The 19,578-nt window shown below is 52.4% G+C and overlaps 2 protein-coding genes across 6 annotated transcripts; one reads left to right on the forward strand and one right to left on the reverse strand.

Annotated features, from left to right (window-relative positions):
- Window positions 1–111: 111 nt before the first annotated feature.
- TOP3A (DNA topoisomerase III alpha) lies at window positions 112–13,019 on the forward strand. Of its 3 annotated transcripts, none has more exons than XM_054080466.1 (20): window positions 112–557; window positions 1,396–1,652; window positions 2,787–2,846; window positions 3,349–3,422; window positions 4,025–4,100; window positions 4,636–4,744; window positions 5,035–5,178; window positions 5,739–5,909; window positions 6,123–6,223; window positions 6,362–6,436; window positions 6,551–6,633; window positions 6,753–6,960; window positions 7,143–7,328; window positions 8,145–8,274; window positions 8,671–8,784; window positions 8,865–9,030; window positions 9,427–9,570; window positions 9,858–9,980; window positions 10,257–10,990; window positions 11,854–13,018. In XM_054080466.1, exons 2-20 carry the CDS (start codon window positions 1,467–1,469, stop codon window positions 12,030–12,032), a joined length of 3,063 nt encoding a protein of 1,020 aa, XP_053936441.1. In that variant the 5' UTR covers window positions 112–557; window positions 1,396–1,466; the 3' UTR covers window positions 12,033–13,018. The 3 variants fall into 3 exon arrangements, with proteins under 3 accessions (XP_053936441.1, XP_053936440.1, XP_009560480.2); XM_054080465.1 differs by having other exon boundaries at window positions 1,399–1,652; XM_009562185.2 differs by lacking the exon at window positions 112–557 and having other exon boundaries at window positions 11,854–13,019.
- A 1,379-nt stretch (window positions 13,020–14,398) lies between these two features.
- Window positions 14,399–19,362, reverse strand: MIEF2 (mitochondrial elongation factor 2). Of its 3 annotated transcripts, none has more exons than XM_054080468.1 (4): window positions 19,110–19,209; window positions 18,275–18,413; window positions 17,550–17,727; window positions 14,399–16,749 (listed from the first exon to the last, which is right to left on the reverse strand). In XM_054080468.1, exons 1-4 carry the CDS (start codon window positions 19,196–19,198, stop codon window positions 15,695–15,697), a joined length of 1,461 nt encoding a protein of 486 aa, XP_053936443.1. In that variant the 5' UTR covers window positions 19,199–19,209; the 3' UTR covers window positions 14,399–15,694. The 3 variants fall into 3 exon arrangements, with proteins under 3 accessions (XP_053936443.1, XP_053936444.1, XP_009560511.2); XM_054080469.1 differs by lacking the exon at window positions 19,110–19,209 and adding an exon at window positions 19,221–19,362 and having other exon boundaries at window positions 14,400–16,749; XM_009562216.2 differs by having other exon boundaries at window positions 14,400–16,749; window positions 19,008–19,211.
- Window positions 19,363–19,578: the final 216 nt, after the last annotated feature.

Raw genomic sequence — 19,578 nt, forward strand, 5'->3', positions numbered from 1 at the left:
CCCCCTGCAGCTCTCCCTAGCCCCTGCCTCCCTTCGTCCCCCTGCGCCTTCTTCTCTCCCCTTACTCCTCCTTGTCCCCCTGCTCTCCTCCTTCCTCCCTCGTCCCCCCGCTCCCCTTTTCTCTCTCTGTTCTCTCTTCTCTCCCTTCCGGCCCCTGCGGCTCCCCCTCTCCCCTCACGGCTCCGCCATGCCCGGGCCCCTCTCCGCCGCCTCCGCCCGCGGCCGCCGCGGCTTCGCCGCCATCTTGGGGTCACATGACGGCGCGGCCTCTCACCCCGCGCGCGGAGGCGGAACCGCCGCCTCCCCCTTCCCCTTCGCCGCGGTTTCTTTTTCACCGTCGCCCCCTACGCGCGCGTTACCGATCCCGAGGGGAACCCGGCGGCGGGAGAAAACGGCAAAGCGAGGCGGGAGAGCGGGGGAAAACAAGCGGAGCTGCACCGCGAAGCATCGTGGGAGTTGTAGTTCTCCGCCCGCCGCGGCGGCGCTTTACGGCAGGGCGTAACGGGGGGATGGGCGAGGAGCTTTGCGACAGAACGAGCGCGGGAGAGAGGGCGGCGGTGAGAGGAGAGAGGGGGGAAGGAACTGGGGGAATCGGGGGAGGAACGTGGTGCCCTGGGTGAGGGGGAGCCCAGATGGGAGTGGGAGGAGCTGCCCCGAGTGAGGGGAGGGGAATCTGAGCGGGAAAGGGGGTGCCATAGCGGAGGGAGGGGGAAACGGGGGGAGAAGGGGACGCCCACGGGGAGGGGAGGGGGGAACTAGGGGAGAAGGAGCTGCCCAGGGTGAGGAAAGCCATAATATTGGGGAAAGAGGGTGCCCAAGGGGAAGAGAGGGGGGATCTAAGCGGGGAGGAGGTACCCAGGAGGAGGGAAAGACACTGGAGGAGAAGGGGGTGCCCATGATGAGGGGAAGGGGGATCTGAGGGGGGAAGGAGGTGCCCAGGAGGAGGGAGAGGGAAACTGGGGGAGAAAGGGATGCCCAGGGGGAGGGGAGCCCAAATGTGGGGGAGAGGGGGTGCCCAGGAAGAGGGGAGAGGTGGATCTGAGGGGAGAAGGGGGTGCCCAGGGGGAGAGGGAGCCTGGCTGGGGTCAGGCATGCGGTTGGGGGCCTGCTCTGCGGTGGGCAGGGGGCAGCCTCAGCCTGAGGGGAGGCCTTGGCAGGGCAGGAGGGGACTGGGGCCCTGCCTGAACCCAGATTTGGGCAAGACCCACCATGCAGCTGTTTGTGGCATGAGGGGAAAAGCCTTGTCCAGCTCTGTGCAGCTCTGAGGGGGCTGTGCTGTGAAAGGGTGGTGGGCAGCCAGCTGTGCAGAGGCTGCCCAGAGCCCTACAGGGTCCATGGTAAAAGGCTGAGCAGGGTCATGCGGGGGGACATTTAGGCATCACTCTCTGTCCCTAGCAGGATCTGGCCACCAGACAAGGAACCAGCAGCATGCCCTGGCCCCGTGGGAGCTGTCACCATTCCCCGTGATGAACTTTCAGGCAAAGCTGTTTGCTACCTGCAGGGTGAGGGTGCTGCTGCAGCCCTGGCGTCTCTTCTCCCGGGCTGCGGAGGATATGGCATTGCAGAGGATCCGGAAGGTCCTATGTGTGGCAGAGAAAAACGATGCTGCCCGTGGGATTGCAGATCTGCTCTCCAACAGCAGAATGCGACGGGTAGGAATACACCACATCTCCTTTCTGCTTCCTGGCACACATACAGGTTTAGCTTAGCTGGCAGGGGTCAGCTCAGCATGGCCACTGCACAGCACAGCCATGATCTGGGGCGTAGTGTGTATAGCAGCCCCAGCCCCTCTGCAGAGCTTGGCACAGGCCGTTCACCTCAGCACATGCGACTTCTTGCACTGGTTTTGCCTCTGAACACAAGAGTACAAGAACAACTTTCTTTTGTGGACAAATACCACTTGCATAAGTGTGTTGGACCCCTTTTCCTTCAGACCTAAGTACTGTTGGAATTCTCTGCCCAGGCTGACTTCGGCCACCAAGCTCTGCAGTGAGGGCTCCTTGTGTTGCTCCTGGCTTTGCAGTGTATGTGAAAGGCTTCAGGAACTGAAACCATCTATTAGTGTGTATTTCCCAGGCAAAAAGCACCACTTCCAACAGCATCAGCAAACGTTAGGGGTTTACGGAAGTTCACGTAATAAATAAAAGATGGTCTGTGGTTTGGAGGAGTTCAAATATCTCTCCTCTCTACTGCTTTGTTTTGTGACCTTTAATGGTTTGCATAATTACTTGATATTTCCAAGCTATGCAACTAGAAGGTACTTCTAGACCAGAATTATGTTTGAATGAAAAGTGTTATTGAGAATCTGAGCACTGGTGGTCCCAATCGAGGACAATATCATCCTGCTCCTGTAGAAAAAGCAGCAAACACCCAGTCTAGCAGCTGCCACAAGCCTCAGATAGGTGGAGGGGTGGCCTGGAGCTGGCACCCTAATTGTCATTTGGAGCATGACAGTTCTTTGTCAGGAATATAACTGGCCGGCCCCATTAAACAAACCAGTTCTTCAGTGTTTGTTGTCACTATCTGTGGGGAGGTAACCCTGGCATCCCCTCCAGGCATGATTTAAAACACTCTTCTGTTGGAAAGTGCCATTTCATTGTCTCTGTATAAAGATACAGCCATTTTCTCTGCACCCTGCCTCGCCGTTGTGTTTTGGCTACAGTACCTGGTTGACCCTTGCCCTGTGCTTTTCTGTGCTCTGCTGTACCAGCGTGCTTGAAGCGAGGCAGAATGCACGTGGGCTGTGTTAGGAGCCAGAAACTCAGCAGCTTTCCTTTTCCTTCTAGCGAGAAGGGTTTTCCAAGTTCAACAAGATCTACGAATACGACTACCAGATGTTTGGTCAGGTAGAGTTTTCTTTTCATTCTGCTGTGGGATTGGAGAAGTGTAAAATATCAATTATCAAAAATAATTTGTCAGAAGTTAGGAAATGCCTATGCAGTGAGGGGGGTGCTTTGTCCAAAGATGAGAAGTCAGACATTCTTTTCTTGGCTCCACTGCCAACTCGTTTTGTTGCTTCAAGTCGTTCAACTTTCTGGATTTATATCAGTCAAAAATATGTTGCTATTTCGAACTAGGAACTTCCTACAAACATCAAGGATCAGGCTATGAATTTAGCTGTCAGTAGAGAGAAGAGCTTGTTATGATACATCAGTGGGAGGTGTCCCTGCCCAAAGCAGGAGGTTGGAACTGGATCGTCTCTAAGGTCCCTTCCAACCCAAACCATTCTATGATTAGCAAGAGGGAGGTGTCACCGAATGTGTAAATTGAGAACTGCACCAAGATCCCGGGTCTGTGGGAGGCTTTTAGAAATGATGGGTGCTAATTACCTTGCTCTGTCTCTTGTAGAACGTTACGATGGTGATGACATCTGTGTCGGGACACTTACTGGCTCATGATTTTAAGCTGCCGTTTCGCAAATGGTTGGTACCTCGTCAGGAAGGGGGCCTGGCATCTTCTGCTTCCAGCCCCGAGCCAAGCAGGGCACCACGAGCAAAAGGAGCAGGGAATGCGGAGGGGCTCTGACACCACCTGCAGAGCTGGGTGACGAGTACCAAGTTTTATATAGAATAGCTAAAATATTGTTTCAAATTACTATCTTCAGAGTGCTAAGAAACCTCAAAGTCATAATTCTGGTTAAAATCCACTAAGGCAGATCCAAGGAATTAAACCGACTCCAAACCTTGATTGATGATTTTGTGTTCTTTGTTCAAGTAGGAGTTCTCCTGGGGAGTGAGGCGTTTCCTCTGCTTTCCCTCCCTTTTGTTCTCTGTACTTGAAATAAGAGAAGTTGATTGTTTAGTGCTGTTTTCCTGTTTTCTGTGGTTGCTTTTTGGTTCTGTTGCTTTTAAGCGTAACTCAGCATCTCAAGTGAACTCCAAGCTGTCTAAGACGAGGCCCATAATAAAATACATTATTAATTCCAATGCTTGAGCAGCACTTCCTCACAACACAACACCAGTTAGTGTCTCAAAACATATGCTTTAGTTGTTATTATGCACACTGCTTCTGTTCTGTTTTCCAGGCACAGCTGCAACCCTCTGGCTCTTTTTGATGCTGAAATAGAGAAATATTGCCCTGAAAACTACCTGGATATCAAGGTACGCTGGTTTTAAGAGTTTCCCTAAAACCCTGCAATGGGAGGTTATTTCTGCAAGCATTGTTTCAGTCAGGAGGAGGATTATACCTTTGTCCTTAACATCCGAGTTCCAGACTGTGGCAAATTCCTCCTGTGTTTCCTAGGTCTGTGGATGTTGTTCAGTTGTGAGTCTTTTGCTGGTGTACAATTGGTGCAGCAAAAGAGCAACTACTTTGCTAAAAGTAGAAACATTTTTTTTCCATTGAGGTGGAATTGGTAATTGTGCCTCAGTTTTACTGAAAATGACTTTTTTTGGAGCAGATTGTGGTACAGTCTGGTTCAAGCTATGTTTTTTGATAGAGTTACATGTAAATAAATGACTCAGTTCTTTTGAAGGCTGCCTTATCTTACCAGAGACACAATTACAAAGTGTTACTGCAACAGTCTATCTCTATGGATACGTGTTGCTTTTTGTGTCCAGTTAGTGAGTCATTCTAAAATAAATGACAAAGCAAGTGGCCTGGGATGTCTCACTCCACTGTGTTTTCTCATCTCAGAGAACCCTTGAGCGAGAAGTCCAGCAGTGCCAGGCTCTGGTGATCTGGACTGACTGCGATCGAGAAGGAGAGAACATTGGCTTTGAGATCATTCACGTCTGCAAAGCTGGTGCGTAAAGCGTCTTCTGCATGGGTCTGAATTCCATTAAAGTGCTGATTTAACAGGTATCACTGCTCAGAGATCTCGTAACAGAGGCGAATTCTCAATCTTACTGTGTCCAGGTTAAATACGTTGACTGTAGTTCTGATAAACATGTGGCTCCAGAAATACATTCAGCTATTGGATAGCTATAGAATATGTCGACAGCATTCTCTTTTTAAGACAGCTGTTCATTATTTCCTCCTTTCTTTTGGTGTTTAAATCACTCTTTCATTCCTTTTTTGTGTGTCTCTTCACAGTAAAGCCAAACCTCCGAGTTTTCCGAGCCCGTTTTTCAGAGATAACACTTCATGCTGTCAGAACAGCCTGCGAGAACCTCACCCAACCAGATCAAAAAACGAGTGATGCCGTTGACGTTAGGCAGGAGCTGGACCTGAGGATAGGTATGGAAACACATATTGGAGCAGTGAGCAGGCTGCCAGGCCTGTGCTGCTGCAATACACCTCTGCCAAAGGGAAGCGAGCAGCTGCGGGAGGTGGGCAGGGGACAGCTTTGTTAGCAGTGTACAGCTTATTGTCTATAAATACTTGAACTCTTTTAGGCTGCTATACAAACGAGACGCCGACTATCGGGCTCCTTCTCGCTTCTCGTCTAACCACATTGAATGCACATTGTGAAAGCCCAGCAAGGGGTATTTAGAAATCATTTGTCACTGTATCCTCAGCATGGACAGAAAGGCCCTCTATAGTGTCGTAAATCTGATTCTTTAGATCACATACAACTAAATCACATCTTGTGTTTTACTGGAAACATGCTCTTAGATGCAAATATTAGATTTGTAGCTTTGAACGTTAGGTTTATAGCAGTGACAGGCTTCTGCAACTTCTAGTGTTAAAATCAGAGTGAAATTAATACTCGAAGCATTAAAAAGAACCATCTGAAGGGTTGCAATTATCTTCCAATATTGCATTATTCAGTTCTGCTGTCCATTTTGTTTTCTCAGGTGCTGCCTTCACTAGATTCCAGACATTGAGGCTCCGGAGGATCTTCCCTGATATTTTAGCAGATCAGCTGATCAGCTACGGTAGCTGCCAGTTCCCAACGCTGGGCTTTGTGGTTGAACGCTTTAAAGCCATCCAGGCCTTTGTTCCCGAAGCCTTCTATAAAATAAAAGGTATGCTCGGGGAAAATGAATCCTGGGCTCCATCTTAGGGGCTTGGCACGTTTAGAAAGTTAAAATATAAGGGCAAGAACCAAACAGTGCTGCAGAGGTGGTTTCCTCCTCCTTGGCCATAACCACAAAGCAGAACTGAAAGGTTTCCTCACTGCCTCCGCTGTATTTCCACTCTATCACTGCTGCATCACTCCAATCTGTTGTTCTACACAGTGACACATGATCATGAGGATGGCAGCGTTGTCTTCAACTGGAAGAGGAACCGGCTCTTTAACCACATTGCGTGCCTGGTCCTGTACCAGATGTGTATGGAGGTAGGAAAGCTTGTAAACAGTTGTATAATCCAGTATCAGCCAAACATCTCCCGCATCCCTCTTGCTCAAGACATTTAAAGAACAGTTTGTATAAACTTTTAAAGAATATTTTGTGCTGTGCTCTCACTCTGTGTTTAGGATCCAGTGGCGACTGTTGTTGAGGTTGGGAGCAAGCCAAAAAGCAAATGGAGGCCCCTGCCTTTGGACACTGTGGTACGTTTGAACTGTGCCGAAAGGACTCTGCTGAAAGCAGCTTTGAGCTGATGCTTTACTCACCACTCTGAATTATCCACAAACACTTTTTTTTCTTGGCTCCTCCTGCTGCAGGAACTTGAGAAGTTGGCTTCCCGCAAACTGAAAATAAATGCAAAGGAAACCATGAGAATAGCAGAAAAATTGTATACTCAAGGGTAAGAAAGCAAGACTTGGCTTGGTAAACTTCATTGTTTGAAATATAAATGAGCTTTAACCCAAAATGGGAAGCGTCTTGAAGCACCTCTTAAAGCACTCTTCTGCCTTTCTTCCTAAGGTTCATTAGCTACCCCCGAACTGAGACCAACATTTTCCCCAAGGAGCTGAACCTCTCTGCCTTAGTCCAACAGCAAACACAGGACCCAAACTGGGGAGCATTTGCACAGAGGATTTTGGATCAGGGTGGGCCAACCCCTCGGAACGGAAACAAATCAGATCAGGCTCACCCTCCCATTCACCCCACCAAATACGCTGCTAACCTGCAGGTGAGTTTGACAAAGGCGGAGGCCACTGGGTGGTTTGTATTGCTTGAGAAATAAAAACAGGAGTTTTAATAATACGGTCATTAGTACAGTATCCTCACCTGAGATCTCACTTTCACTGGTGTTTCTTGACATCTCATTAACCCAGGAGGAAACTCTGATCCTCTTTTACTCTTTGATATTAGGGCAATGAGCAGAGACTCTATGAATTCATCGTGCGCCATTTTTTGGCTTGCTGCTCTCAAGATGCCAAGGGACAGGAAACAACTGTGGAGATAGACATTGCTAATGAGCGATTCATTGCTCAAGGACTAATGATCCTGGCCCGAAATTATCTTGAAGTCTATCCTTATGACCAGTGGAGTGATAAGGTAATACCCTTGAATAACGTAGATGGGAGAGGCTAAAGTACCTGGAGTTTAAAACTGCTTCACTGCCAACCTCAGATCCTTCTATGGAGAATCCTTTGACAATTGAACTCCCTCACCATTCTATAGTTCTGTTCTAAGGAGACCTTATAGTGGCCTTCCAGTACTTAAAGGGGCTCCAGGAAAGCTGGGGAGGGGCTCTTGATCAGGGAGTGCAGGGACAGGACAAGGGGGAATGGTTTTGAGCTGAAAAAGGGGAGATTGAGAGAGATTTTAGGAAGAAATTTTTTCCTCTGAGGGTGGTGAGGCCCTGGCCCAGATTGCCCAGAGAAGCGGTGGCTGCCCCATCCCTGGAGGTGTCCAAGGTCAGGCTGGATGGGGCTTGGAGCTCTTGATCCAGTGGAGGTGTCCCTGCCCATGGCAGGGGGTTGGAACCGGATAACCTTTAAGGTCCCTTCCAGCCCAAACCATTCCATGACTCTGTGATTCTAATTTCTGACCCACTGGCCATTTTGCTTGGAGCCACCTCTGCTGAAAACCCGAGCAGCTTTATTGTGCCAGCTTGGGATAGATTCTTCCCCTCTGACACCACAGCAGAGTTTGTATAGGGCTGTGGGGGTTGACTTTACTTACCAAGAGGAGCTGCTATTCCGTGGTCTCTCTGGTTTCTCATTACTGGTTAATCATGAGGACCCTGAGACTGGATCTTCTCAAGAACTGGGTGCTGCTCTGTACTAACACTGGCCTGTATTAGCGTGACATCTTGTCTTCAGTGAATGAACCAGAAGGCAGTTTCAAAGAGATTCTCCTTCCCTTTAGGTTATCCCTCTGTATCAGAAAGGGTCCCGCTTTCAGCCCACTACAGTGGAGATGGTGGATGGGGAAACCAGCCCTCCATTGCTCCTCACAGAAGCGGATCTCATTGCTCTCATGGAGAAACATGGCATTGGTCAGTATTGGCAGCGTGTCCTCTCACTCTGGGGAGAGCTTTGTTCATAAGCTTCTTCTCAGCTTCTCTCAACACCAGTTCTGTTCCCCCTCAGAGCAGGGAATTCTCTAAATACCACTTAAATGTTCAGAATGAAGGGACGGTAGGGACCTGTGGGCGAAGTCCAGAGATCCTAAGGATCCTGCCGAGTGCCTCCAGCACCAAGGGAGATGTGCAGTTTAGGGTACAGAACGTGCCTGCCAGCTCCTTCTGGCCTCAGTGCCAGTGGGACACGAGGGCAGTGCTGCTCCTGACCATAAGTTGTCTCCTTGTCCCTGTAGCACCTTCCACTCTGCACTGGGCACAGGGGAAATCACTTCTTGGTGCCTAATTCGAGTAACGAGCTGTTGCTTTCAGGGACTGATGCCACTCACGCCGAGCACATTGAGACCATTAAGTCGCGGATGTACGTGGGCCTTACAGCGGATCAGCGGTTCCTCCCTGGCCACCTGGGCATGGGGCTGGTGGAAGGTAAGGGCAGTGCCTGTCAAGAAGACAGCAGGTTCCTTACTTGCTCCTTCTTTTTGCTTACTGTGCAGTCTGTTCTTCAGGCTATGATTCCATGGGCTACGAGATGTCCAAGCCTGACCTTCGCGCTGAGCTGGAGGCTGATCTGAAACTGATCTGTGAGGGGAAGAAAGACAAATCTGCCGTGTTGCAGCAGCAGGTGCAAAAGTACAAGCAAGTCTTCATCGAAGCTGTGGCCAGAGCCAACAAGTGAGTCCTGTCTTTGCCATCTCCTATTTGCTTTGCTCTTTTGGGAGGTGCCGGCGTCTCCTGTGGTGCTGAGCTTGGAGTGGGATTCTGCCACACTGTTTCCCTGGAGCCCTGCCCAGCGTGTGTAGGCATTTGCATGGGAAGGGATGACTTGTGGCCTGGCACGCTGTCAGGAGTTGGTGCCAACTAACTGCTCATTTCGGTTTAAACTCTTTAAGATTAAATTCAGAGCTGGCTGAAGGAGATGGCAACGTACACTCTCCTTTTTCATGTTGTACGCACACCTAGCCCGTTCCAGAGGGGCTGTGTGGAGGGCAGCAGGCTTTAATTCACTGCAGAGCCTGATTGCTCTTTGCAGAGGAGACACACAAGGATGCTCTGCTTGTTTCTTTATAGGTTGGACCAGGCACTAGCTCAGTATTTTGGAGAAGCCTCAGAAATCACAGAGCAAGAGGAGGTCTACCCAGCAACACCTGTTTCTGTTCGGAAGTGTCCACAGTGCAACAGCGACATGGTCCTGAAGACTAGGAAGAGTGGCGGGTTGGTGATCTTCCCTTTTGTAGAAAGCAGCCTTCTGTGGCAGTTTGTTTTTCTGGGCATTGTTCATTTACATCCCCTCTGCAGAAAATGTGAGAACTTGGGCTGCAGGCAGTTAACTCCACCAGCTACCTAAGCTGTGTGGACTCAGCTGAACCTCTCTTAAGTAGGCATTTGCCTTTAAAAAAATGTTGTCTTGACAATTTCTGATGGCTGAGAAGGCAGGATAACAGATCACCGGCTGTCTTGCCTTTGCCTCTTCCTCACCTCCTGCCCTTGTTCCTCGGCAGGTTCTACCTCAGCTGCACAGGCTATCCAGCTTGTAAAGCTGCCGTCTGGTTTCCTGATTTTGTGCTGGATGTGGCCAGGGACGAGAGTGTCTGTGCTGTCTGTAAACCTCATCCAGTTCACAGGTAGGTTGTACCGGTTATTCCTCTGGGAAACACAGGCCTTTGGACATTATGTATTAACTGCTTGAGACAGAGAAATCCGTGGGCTGGGCAACCAATTTCTGTTCCAGTCTTGGAAAGCTGGAGCAGTGCTCTCGTGGCTTGGGGACAGAAAGAAGAGTTGGGGAAACTGGTGTAAGCACAGCAGAATTGAAAGACAAAAATATCAAGTGCAAACCAAGGTCTGATGAGGAGTTAAGTGAACCAAGAGACTTTCTTCCTTCCTTTCTTCTCTTTTAGACTGAAGTTTAAATTCAAGAGAGGCAGTGTTCCACCTGTGATGCCCCTGGAGTTTGTTGGTTGCATTGGAGGCTGTGATGAGATGCTAAAAGAACTCTTGGATTTGAAGTATTTACACCGTCCCTCCCAGCCGGCACTGTCAGGCAGCCAGCAAACCAGTCACTTGCAGGTCAACAACTCCTTTAACAGAGCTAGCGGTGAAAACAGGCACGCAAGGGGGCCCACAAACGCTGCACCAGGACGTTTGCTCTCCTTGAGCTCAACGAGAACACCCAGGCCCGCTCCGTCAGCTGCTCCAGATGATGGGAACAACATGGTGGTGTGCAACTGCGGGAACGAAGCCCAGCTGTTAACAGTGCGCAAGGAAGGGCCCAATCAGGGCAGACAGTTCTACAAATGCAGCGCCAGCACCTGCAACTTTTTTCTCTGGGCTGATCAGCAATCAGAGGACAGAAGCAGCGTGGCTCAGCCGGGCTCTGTGCTGCCTCAGCCCTTTGCAGGAAGAGGCCCAGCAGGATTTCAGCGCCCAGCAGGAGGAGGGAGAGGCCCAGACCTCTTTGGAAACAACAGCTCGGATTCAGGAGGCGGCACAGTCTGCATGTGCAACCAGCCAGCCGTCACGCGCACTGTCCAAAAGGATGGGCCCAACAAAGGACGGCAGTTCCACACCTGCTCCAAACCCCGGGAGCAGCAGTGCGGCTTCTTCCAGTGGGCAGATGAAAACACAGCACCAGGTAAGGCTTACAACAACCGAGCCTGCTCACCTTTCCTAGTGCTAGCAGGGCACGTCCTCATAGCAGACACCTGAGCTCCGAGCAGGAGGCTTTGCCTCCACATTCAGCAAGCTTGGGAGTTTGTCCTTGACTCATTGGGTAAAGCCGAGCGCTCTTTCCAACAGTCTGTTTGGGAATTCATCCTTCCAAATTACAGTTCTCAGCTTTGTGAGGGCTGTTACCAGCTTGGGACACAGTTGAAGTTGTGGCACAGCTTTCAGAGATCTTAAACCCCTTTCTGTCACGCCAGGGAAGCAGTGCTGCTCCCTCCGCCCTAGTTTAGGAACGCAGGGAAGGGTCAAGTCTGTCTGGAGCTTTGATCACAGCTGAGGAACTGTGTGGCTGTCTTGGAAGGTGCTGAAAACAAGCACCTATGAAAAACTAATCAGGAAAGAAAGATGCGAAAGCACTGTGACACAGAGGGACAGTAAGCAAAGCACAGAGGTGGAGAAGTGGTCTAAGAGATCTTCACCACTGGCTGCCCACTCCTTAGATATTTGGGCCTAAAGGGATAGAATCCAGTTTTCGAAACTACTTAAATCCCAAATTTTCCTCTGGCATGTTCTGTTGTTTCTGCTTTGGCTACAGAACAGGATACACAGCCAGGCAGATCGGTTTCGCTGCTCTGTTGCCACATTTCTCTAATGCCGCAGGACAAACAGGTGACATTTAACTGGTCAGACAGACCTGAGGCAGGGGCATTTTCAGGAATCATCTGAGTGGCTGGGACAGCAAAATCCTTCATCTGCCATTTTGCACTTACCTTCTGTTTCTCACCTACTTACATTTTCAAAGGTACTTAAATGCCAGTTGTTTCTCTCCAGGGCCTTCGGGAGATGTCTCTTCGAACTATTTTGGCAGCAGTGGATACTCAAGAGGGTTGGGAAGTAAAGCCAAGAGACCAAGCACTCTTTCCTCAGGAGCCACTGCCAAGAAACCACGGACTTGTAGCATCTGCCACCAGCCGGGTCACACGAGGAAAACCTGCCCTCAAAACCACTGAGCCTGGACAGACATCTCTGGAGAGCCTGGAAGGGCCAGCGGTGCAAACTGCTACAGGACCAACTACTGCGGAAAGGAACTGGAGTCACGAAACCAGTCTGGATGCTCTCTGGAAGGGCTGGTTGCGGGCTGCTCCAGCCAAAGGATGCCATCCTCTTACATGGGGAGGACATGCTGGGGCAGCAGTGGTTTGACCAGCTTGGAATGGCGGCTCCACTCCTGGTGTCACAGCCTTTGTTTTCAGCTGTTCTGCTGAGCAGATGGGGATAGTCTAAACATTTCAAGGAAGCATTTGGAAGCTGAAAGAGAAAACAGCACTGGATCGAGTCCACCTGCGGCTCCCAGTGTGGCAGTAGGTGTTTACAGCCTTTCTACGCAAGGAAGAGCACCAGGACGGAGCCCTGGGCTGATAAGCACTTCTCAGTCTCGGCTTTCCACAGTGTGGAATGTTATTTTAAGTTCCTGTCTAAGTTGATATTACCTGAGCAATGTTCCCGGTTCTTCTGTGTCACAGCACCGTGTCCCTTGCCGAGGTTGTCCCTGCCAGGGAAGGAGGGCCGAGTGCAGAGAAGGAGAATCCAGTGCTTGCCCTGAAAGTGAAGCTGAGCTGCAGGGCTTGGGCAAAGCCTTTGTTTTAGACAGCTCCTGAATCCAAAACAGTTCTTCCTCAAACCTTTTGCAACACCTCTTTGATGCTGCTACCTATTGGAAGGTATTTTTGTCAAGCTAATAACTTTCTTATTAAAGCAGTATTTAATTTTTAAATTCAACAGTGACATCTTGGCTTGTATCAGAAACAGTGTGACCAGCAGGTCCAGGGAGGTTATTCTCCCTCTGTACTCTGCACTGGTGAGACTGCACCTCGAATCCTGTGTTCAGTTCTGGGCCCCTCAACACAAGAAGGATGTTGAGGCTCTGGAGCGTGTCCAGAGAAGAGCAATGAAGCTGGAGAACAAGTCTTATGAGGAACATAAGAGAGCTGAGGTTGTTTAGCCTGGAGGAGGCTGAGGGGAGACCTTATTGCTCTCTACAACTACCTGAAAGGAGGTTGTGGAGAGGAGGGAGCTGGGCTCTTCTCCCAAGTGACAGGGGACAGGACAAGGGGGGAATGGCCTTGAGCTCCACCAGGGGAGGTTCAGGCTGGACATCAGGAAAAAATTTTTCACTGAGAGGGTCATTGGGCACTGGCAGAGGCTGCGCAGGGAGGGGGTTGAGTCGCCTTCCCTGGAGGTGTTTAAAGGACGGGTGGATGAGGTGCTGAGGGGCACAGTTTAGGGACTGTTAGGAATGGTTTGATTCGATGATCCAGTGGGTCCTTTCCAACCTAGTGATTCTATGATCTTCACTCCGCCTTATTTCTTCCTATTGAAATAGCTCAGCTATTACTGTAAAAGCATCCACCCAAATCCTGCCCTTTCTCCTCCCTCCTTGGAACAACCCCGAGGCTTTCTTGGCAGGAACTCCCCGCGGTTATTTAGAAGTGAGCTGCAGAGGGGTAGGAAAAGGGGTTTTATCTCCGCAGCTGCCTGTGCTGCTGACCTGGGGAAGAGATTGCTGGCTGAGCTGAAGGGAGGGTCTGATTTCCTGCTCTTAGTTCAGAACGAGCTCCCTGGGAAGCCAGGCTGCCTCCTCCCTCTCTGCTGGGGCTTCCTCAGTACATCAAAGCGAGCAGAGCTGCAAGATTTGTCAGAGGACAGCAGTTCCCCCCACCCAGCGCCTCCGATGCTGCTCAGGACTCTGCTGCTTTGGGACATAGAGCAGTTCCCGGGGTCTGGGCAGCACGCAGAGCAGGCAGGGCAGGCAGGAGGCTGAAGGACAGCTCAAAGCACACAGGAGATGAGAGCCTTCAACTCTGCTGCAACCCATTGCACTCGGCCTAAAGTTGTGGAGTAAGATCAGAAGTCAGGTTGCATTTCCCTTTACCCCTCACTCTCACGATTAACAGCTGTGGCCTAAAAATACTGACCTGATGGCTGAAATAACAGGATTACGAGGCTTTGTAATGCATCCACTGAGCTGGCAAAAGAGCAGGGGAGGTGCGAGCAGCAGTGTCCAAACAGCAACAGCAGTGAAAGCGTTCGGGCAGCGCTCAGGCAGCAGGTGAGGTGCTGCCACTGGCATCAGCCAACACCAACATGCCTGGTCTGACCCCGGCCAGCGTTCAGGCAGCGGAGTGGTTGGAGCTGCTGGGAAAACAACAAGCTCAGTGACCAGATGGCTCATTCTCCAGCCTCTGCAGGCACAGGGGCTTGGAAGAGGAGGAGAAGCCCTGCAAAATGGGGTCTGACCACACTCTCCACTGGGAGTTTCTTGGCAGCTGGAGGATCCCTTCAGCCTTATCGCAGGAAAGGAGACAAAACAGACCTGACACAAGAGAACCAGTGTGCACAGGGAAGGTTTATTCTCATAGCTGACACTGGGGAAGCGTTTTGGAGCAACAAATTAAGGAAACTTCAGACTGGGAGGAAAAGCACAGGGTTTTTTCCCCTCCTGCAAACAAGATGATAGCTGTAAAGAAAACTAAACCACAACAACCTATGTCCACAGCATTTTTCCATCTCCACCAGTGTGCAAAATCAGCTCTTCCTGTTAAATACACGAACACATTCCTTTCCCCTAGGATGACAGCCCAGAACCAAACCCTACGAGCAGCCACTCAAAGGAAAAAAACAAAACACCCCAACAAAACATAACTTCTTAATAAAAAGCGCAAAGTACTTCAGTTTTTGCAAGTGCTTTGCTCAGAGCATCATTCCTGTCCTACTTCCCTTCTTCCAGGAAAACAGGACCTCAGGACAGCAGCAGCACAAGTGAAAAGTCACTGGATGGGGATGCCAGGGTTGGTTTATACCTGCAGAGGGACTCTGGCATCAACCCACCCACCAGGGAGGGGATGCAGTTCCCCTGCAAGGGACCCAGAGCAGGAGCCTCCCGGGAGTCAGCAGCTCACATCCTGCTGCTGCCTTCTGCGGGACATCTTCCAGCAAACACTGCTGTGGGACAAGGGCTGGAAGCACACCCCATCCTTGAGGTGGAAGGAAGGGGCTGAGCTCACCCCTTTTGGCACTGAAAGGGTCTCCAAAGAATAACCTATGGCTGCTCCTCCAAGTACCCAGCCAGGTCAGCACTGGGGCCTTATATCAGCCTGGCAATATCCTATAGAGGGAGGAGGCTCCCATCCGGTCCCAAAAGCCAGCCTGAGGGCATGGCACAGCGAGACCAGGGGCGCTGGTGAAAGGACCCACCTGAGACACTGCACCTCTAGGGTCCACGGGACCCAGTGGCAGCAAGGAGCTGCCCCCATCCAGCTCCAGGTGGTCTCACAAGAGAAGCCTGATGGCTTGGGGCAGGCTCGGGACACCGGGAACCAGAGACCAAACATGCTGCCCGTCAGCTCCCAGTGCCCAGGACTCACCTGCAGGGACTCAAGGTGCGGGCTCTGCACCCGCTCTGGGTTCAGCAGAGCCTCCCAGCCAAAGGCTCCTCATGCCAGAACCCATCTCTGCTCAGGCACGGTTTGTTCAGACAGCAAATATTGTTTTGTCATAAAGTGCAAGAACTTTGCCTCTTACTCTTAGGCAACTAGAAGCATTGCAACCCTCACAGTGAGGAGCAGCAGGTGGGTGAGGAACACCCTGTGTTTGGGAGCTCCCCATGCACCAGTCATTCTTCCTTCAGCAGGAGCTCTGGCTCAGACAAGGCCCGGTAGAGCATGAAGCCCATCTCATCGATTTCCTCTTCCAACAGCTCAGAGAAGAGGTTGATTTTGTAGTTGAAATAGGAAGGCAGGACCCCCGTCTCCAGGTACCCTACCAGCTCCTCAAGCACCTGCTGGAATCTGTCCGCAAGGCTTTCTTCTGCCCAGTCCAAATTGGTGGCACTGAGGTGAAGGACAACATGGGTCAAGGGGCTACCGCTGAGTTTGTGCAGGGTGGGGTGGCTCTTGCAGATGCCATTCAGGATGCGGAGGAAGTGTTGCCGAGCCCCGGAGTCACCAGCATCCAGCTCCTTCACCTTCGAGACCTCTGCCCTGTAAAAGCTCTCAAGCCAGAGGTTTTCCACTAGTCCTTCAGGAGGAGCAGCCAGAAGAACCTTGTCCTCCACTTCCACCACCGGGAAGAGAGTGATGATCAAGTCAAACTGATCATGTTTGACTTCCAGCTTCAGCTCCGGGGAGGCCACAACTGGGTAGATGACACTGCCCAGCAGGCTGCCGATGGCAGGCCAGTTGATGGAGGCCACCAGCATCTTGTGGAGGGTCTCGTTGAGCACGTTGGAGGAGAGGTACCGGCTCACAATGAACCTATCCCAGGGGCTGCACCCGCGAGGAAAATACTCCAGATCAGTCCTCTTGATCATCCAGTACTGGGGGTTCCTCACCACGGTGTCCTCTCCTGAAATGAGGCTCCAGAGCGCAGTATCGAGGACCACAGGCAGCATGAGGTGGAGGTGGTCGGCCCTCAGAGCCCCGAGGCCATCAAGCAGGGGACCACTGAGGAAAAGGCTGCCAAAGGGCAGCTCCGGGCACTTGCTCCGCAGGGAGCTCTGCAGTTGGGCACAGATGCTCCTGGCTAGCTGCAAGGCGAGGGATGCTTCTGCCTCGGGGACCACCAGCCGGCTGCTGTAGTGGGAGAGCAGCTTCTCCTGCAGCGTGAGGCAGCGCGGGGGGCTGAGTTCAACCCAAGGAGTCTCCGGAGGGGCAGAGCAGACGCTGGGCTCTGGGAGAAGAGGATGGGGCAGAGAGAAGGGAGAAGTCACGGCTTCAAGTGGATGATCTGCAACCTACAGCGGCTTCTGCCATGGCCGAGGGGGAGGTACAAGCTGGGTGCCCACCTCTCTGGACACCAGGCTGACCTTGTCAATGTTCACATCGCTCCTCAACCACGGCAGAGCCCAAACCAACCTCAAAACTCAACAGAACCCGGCTTTACCCCCCAGTTGGAGATAGGAATCCAGTCTATGCACCAGCAGCCGGGCAAGGGACTCGCTGCTAGGGTCCCCATGAGCCTCAGCCCTGATGGCTCGGGCAGATCCAGCCTGTGCCAATGCCTGCCTGATTGCTCCAGTCCTACAAAAAATACTGCTCCAAGACCACTATCTCAGGACCTGCCCTACACGGAGCCAAGTAGGCTGCTTTCCTACTTGGAAAAATGCTGTCCTTAGGCAGCCGGACAAGGCAGCCTTTGTCCACAGCAGCTCCCGAGCGCACCTTCCTCTGAGCCGAGCTGACCCAGAAAATGAGCACAACAGACACTGCTACATTGGAGCAAACAAAGCCCCAATGGCCTCCACCACACCGCGGTGGCCAAGGAGCCCAGGACGTTATCGGAGATGCCGTTACCATGGGTAATGCCTAAAAAAGGGCTCTGGCTCAGGAGCCTCCCGGCAGGGCAGGCTCAATCAGGCCAGCTTTCTGGTCACCACGCTAAAAATAACATGGAGCTCCCAGAGCGCTGGCAGCAGCCAGCGTGGGGCACACCAAGGTGAACTTCCCGGCCACGCACATCCCGATCCTCACCTGCTGCTGGTGGCCGAGCCAGAGAGAGTAGAGGCTCACTGAGGTCCTCCCTTCTCTGCTTCTTTGGGGGTTTTGGCGTTGCCTTGATCAAGGCCAAGTCCTGCCAGCTCTCCTCCAGCGTCTTTTGCTCCGCTTTGGGATCGCCTTCATCGCGAGGGCTCGTGGCTCGGTCTATCAGCTGGAGGGAAGGAAACCCCGGGTAGAGAAGTTATCATCCTTGTCCTCTTTACCCATGGTCAGAGCCTGAGCTAAGGGGGCCAACAGCCCCTCTGTACATGCACAGGGAAAGGCAGCCCCACATGGGGCTCTGGCTGCCGAAAACGGGGCGGTTGGTCTCTGAGCTGTGAGCTCACATTGCCAAGTGCACACATTTTACATGGAAAAGTTTTCCAAATAGAAATTAAGCTCAAGGTGCCTTTCTGGATGGAGTACCGCGTGCTGTCCTGGGCAAATGAATCATAGAATGGTTTGGGTTGGAAGGGACCTTAAAGCTCATCCCGTTCCAACCCCAAGCCATGGGCTGCATGTGTTTTCCCGCAGGCTGCAAACAAACACCTCCATGCCCATAGCTCTGCCCCCACCGCTGTTCCCATCAGATCTGAGGGATCAACTCCACGTTGGGAGCAGCCACTGAGCTTCATGGCACACCTTCTCCTACCCCGGCCAGGGAGCAGAGCATCTCCCATCCCCTGCCCGAGCCTTGACAGCCACCGCGCCAGCCTTACCCGCTTGACGGCCAGCGTGGCGATGGCGAGCACGGCCGCGCCGCTGACGCCCAGCACCAGCCTGGCGTTGGCCAACAGGAGGTCGAGGACGCTGCCCAGCCCATTGTCCTCCTGGCGCTTGCCCCGCTCCATGGTCGCCCTGCGGGAGGGGAGAGGAGCAGCGGGTCTCACTCCCCAGGGTGGGGACACAGAGTGGGATGAGAGGGGCTCGGGGGAGCTTAGGGGATGGAGAGGGGGAGAGGATGGAGAAAGGGAAAGGATGGGGAGGTGGGGGAATGGAGAAAGGGTTGAGGAGATGGAGGAAGGAGGGATTTAGGGAATGGAGATGGGGATTTTAGGGAATGGAGAAAGGGGCAGTTTTAGGGAATGGAGAAAGGGGGGATTTTAGGGAATGGAGAAAGGGGGGATTTTAGGGAATGGAGAAAGGGGGGATTTTAGGGAATGGAGAAAGGGGGGATTAGGGAATGGAGAAAATGGGGTGAATTAGGGAATGGAGTGGGAATGGAGGAGGGTTTAGGGAATGGAGATGGGGGTTTAGGGAATGGAGATGAGGATTTTAGGGAACAGAGAAAAGGGGATTTTAGGAAATGGAGAAAGGGGGGATTTGGGGAATGGAGAACGGAGGTTGAGGGAAGGGAGAAAGGGGGGATTTTAGGAAATGTAGAACGGGGGTTGAGGGAATGGAGAAAGGCGGGAATTTAGGGAATGGAGAGGGAGTTCCACCGCTCCCCACCAGCTCCGGGGCAAAGGCTCCGGCCGGCTGGGAGCGGCGAGGAGCAAGGGTCACCCCGGGCAGGGTCACCCGCTCCGAGCCCGGCCGCGCCGCCCCAAGTACCGGCGGGGGGACCGGCCCGTGCCCGCGGGAGGGGCGGCTGCGAGGAGCCCCGACCCCTCAAGGGCAGGAGCGAATCGAACCCCCCACATCCCGCACCGCCCCCGCACTCACCCCGCGGAGCGCGGCTCCACCCACGTGCGTCACCGCCGGGGCGAGGGGCGTGGCCTGTGTGGAGGGGCGTGGCCTATTATGAAGGCGTCGATGCCTGGTTGTGATGGGGCGTGGCCTAAGCATGACGGACACGGGCTAGGCTGGTAAGGGGGCGTGGCCTGATGATAAGGGGGCGTTGTCAGTCGATGAAGAGCACATTAGCTGTTGATGGGGGCGTGGCCTGTAGGTTGTGGGCGTGGCCTGTGTCAAAGGCAGGGTTGCATGGAGCTGGGGGCGCGGCCTGAGGAAAAGGGGCGTGGTCTGATGATAAAGACGCGTTGTTTTTCGATAAAGGAGGCTTGGCCTGCACGGAAGGGAG

This window comes from Cuculus canorus, chromosome 15 (genome assembly GCF_017976375.1).
Source record: "Cuculus canorus isolate bCucCan1 chromosome 15, bCucCan1.pri, whole genome shotgun sequence".
Classification (NCBI taxonomy): Eukaryota; Metazoa; Chordata; class Aves; order Cuculiformes; family Cuculidae; genus Cuculus; species Cuculus canorus.

Coding starts and splice junctions, on each gene's coding strand:
- MIEF2 (XM_054080468.1), bottom strand. CDS start 19,198: ATGTGGGGGGTTCGATTCGCTCCTGCCCTTGAGGGGTCGGGGCTCCTC. Junction 17,728..18,274: donor CCACGCTGGCCGTCAAGCGG/GTAAGGCTGGCG, acceptor CCTTCCCTCCAG/CTGATAGACCGAGCCACGAG. Junction 16,750..17,549: donor GGCTCGGCCACCAGCAGCAG/GTGAGGATCGGG, acceptor CTCTTCTCCCAG/AGCCCAGCGTCTGCTCTGCC.
- TOP3A (XM_054080466.1), top strand. CDS start 1,467: ATGAACTTTCAGGCAAAGCTGTTTGCTACCTGCAGGGTGAGGGTGCTG. Junction 8,275..8,670: donor CATGGAGAAACATGGCATTG/GTCAGTATTGGC, acceptor TGTTGCTTTCAG/GGACTGATGCCACTCACGCC. Junction 9,981..10,256: donor AAACCTCATCCAGTTCACAG/GTAGGTTGTACC, acceptor CTTCTCTTTTAG/ACTGAAGTTTAAATTCAAGA.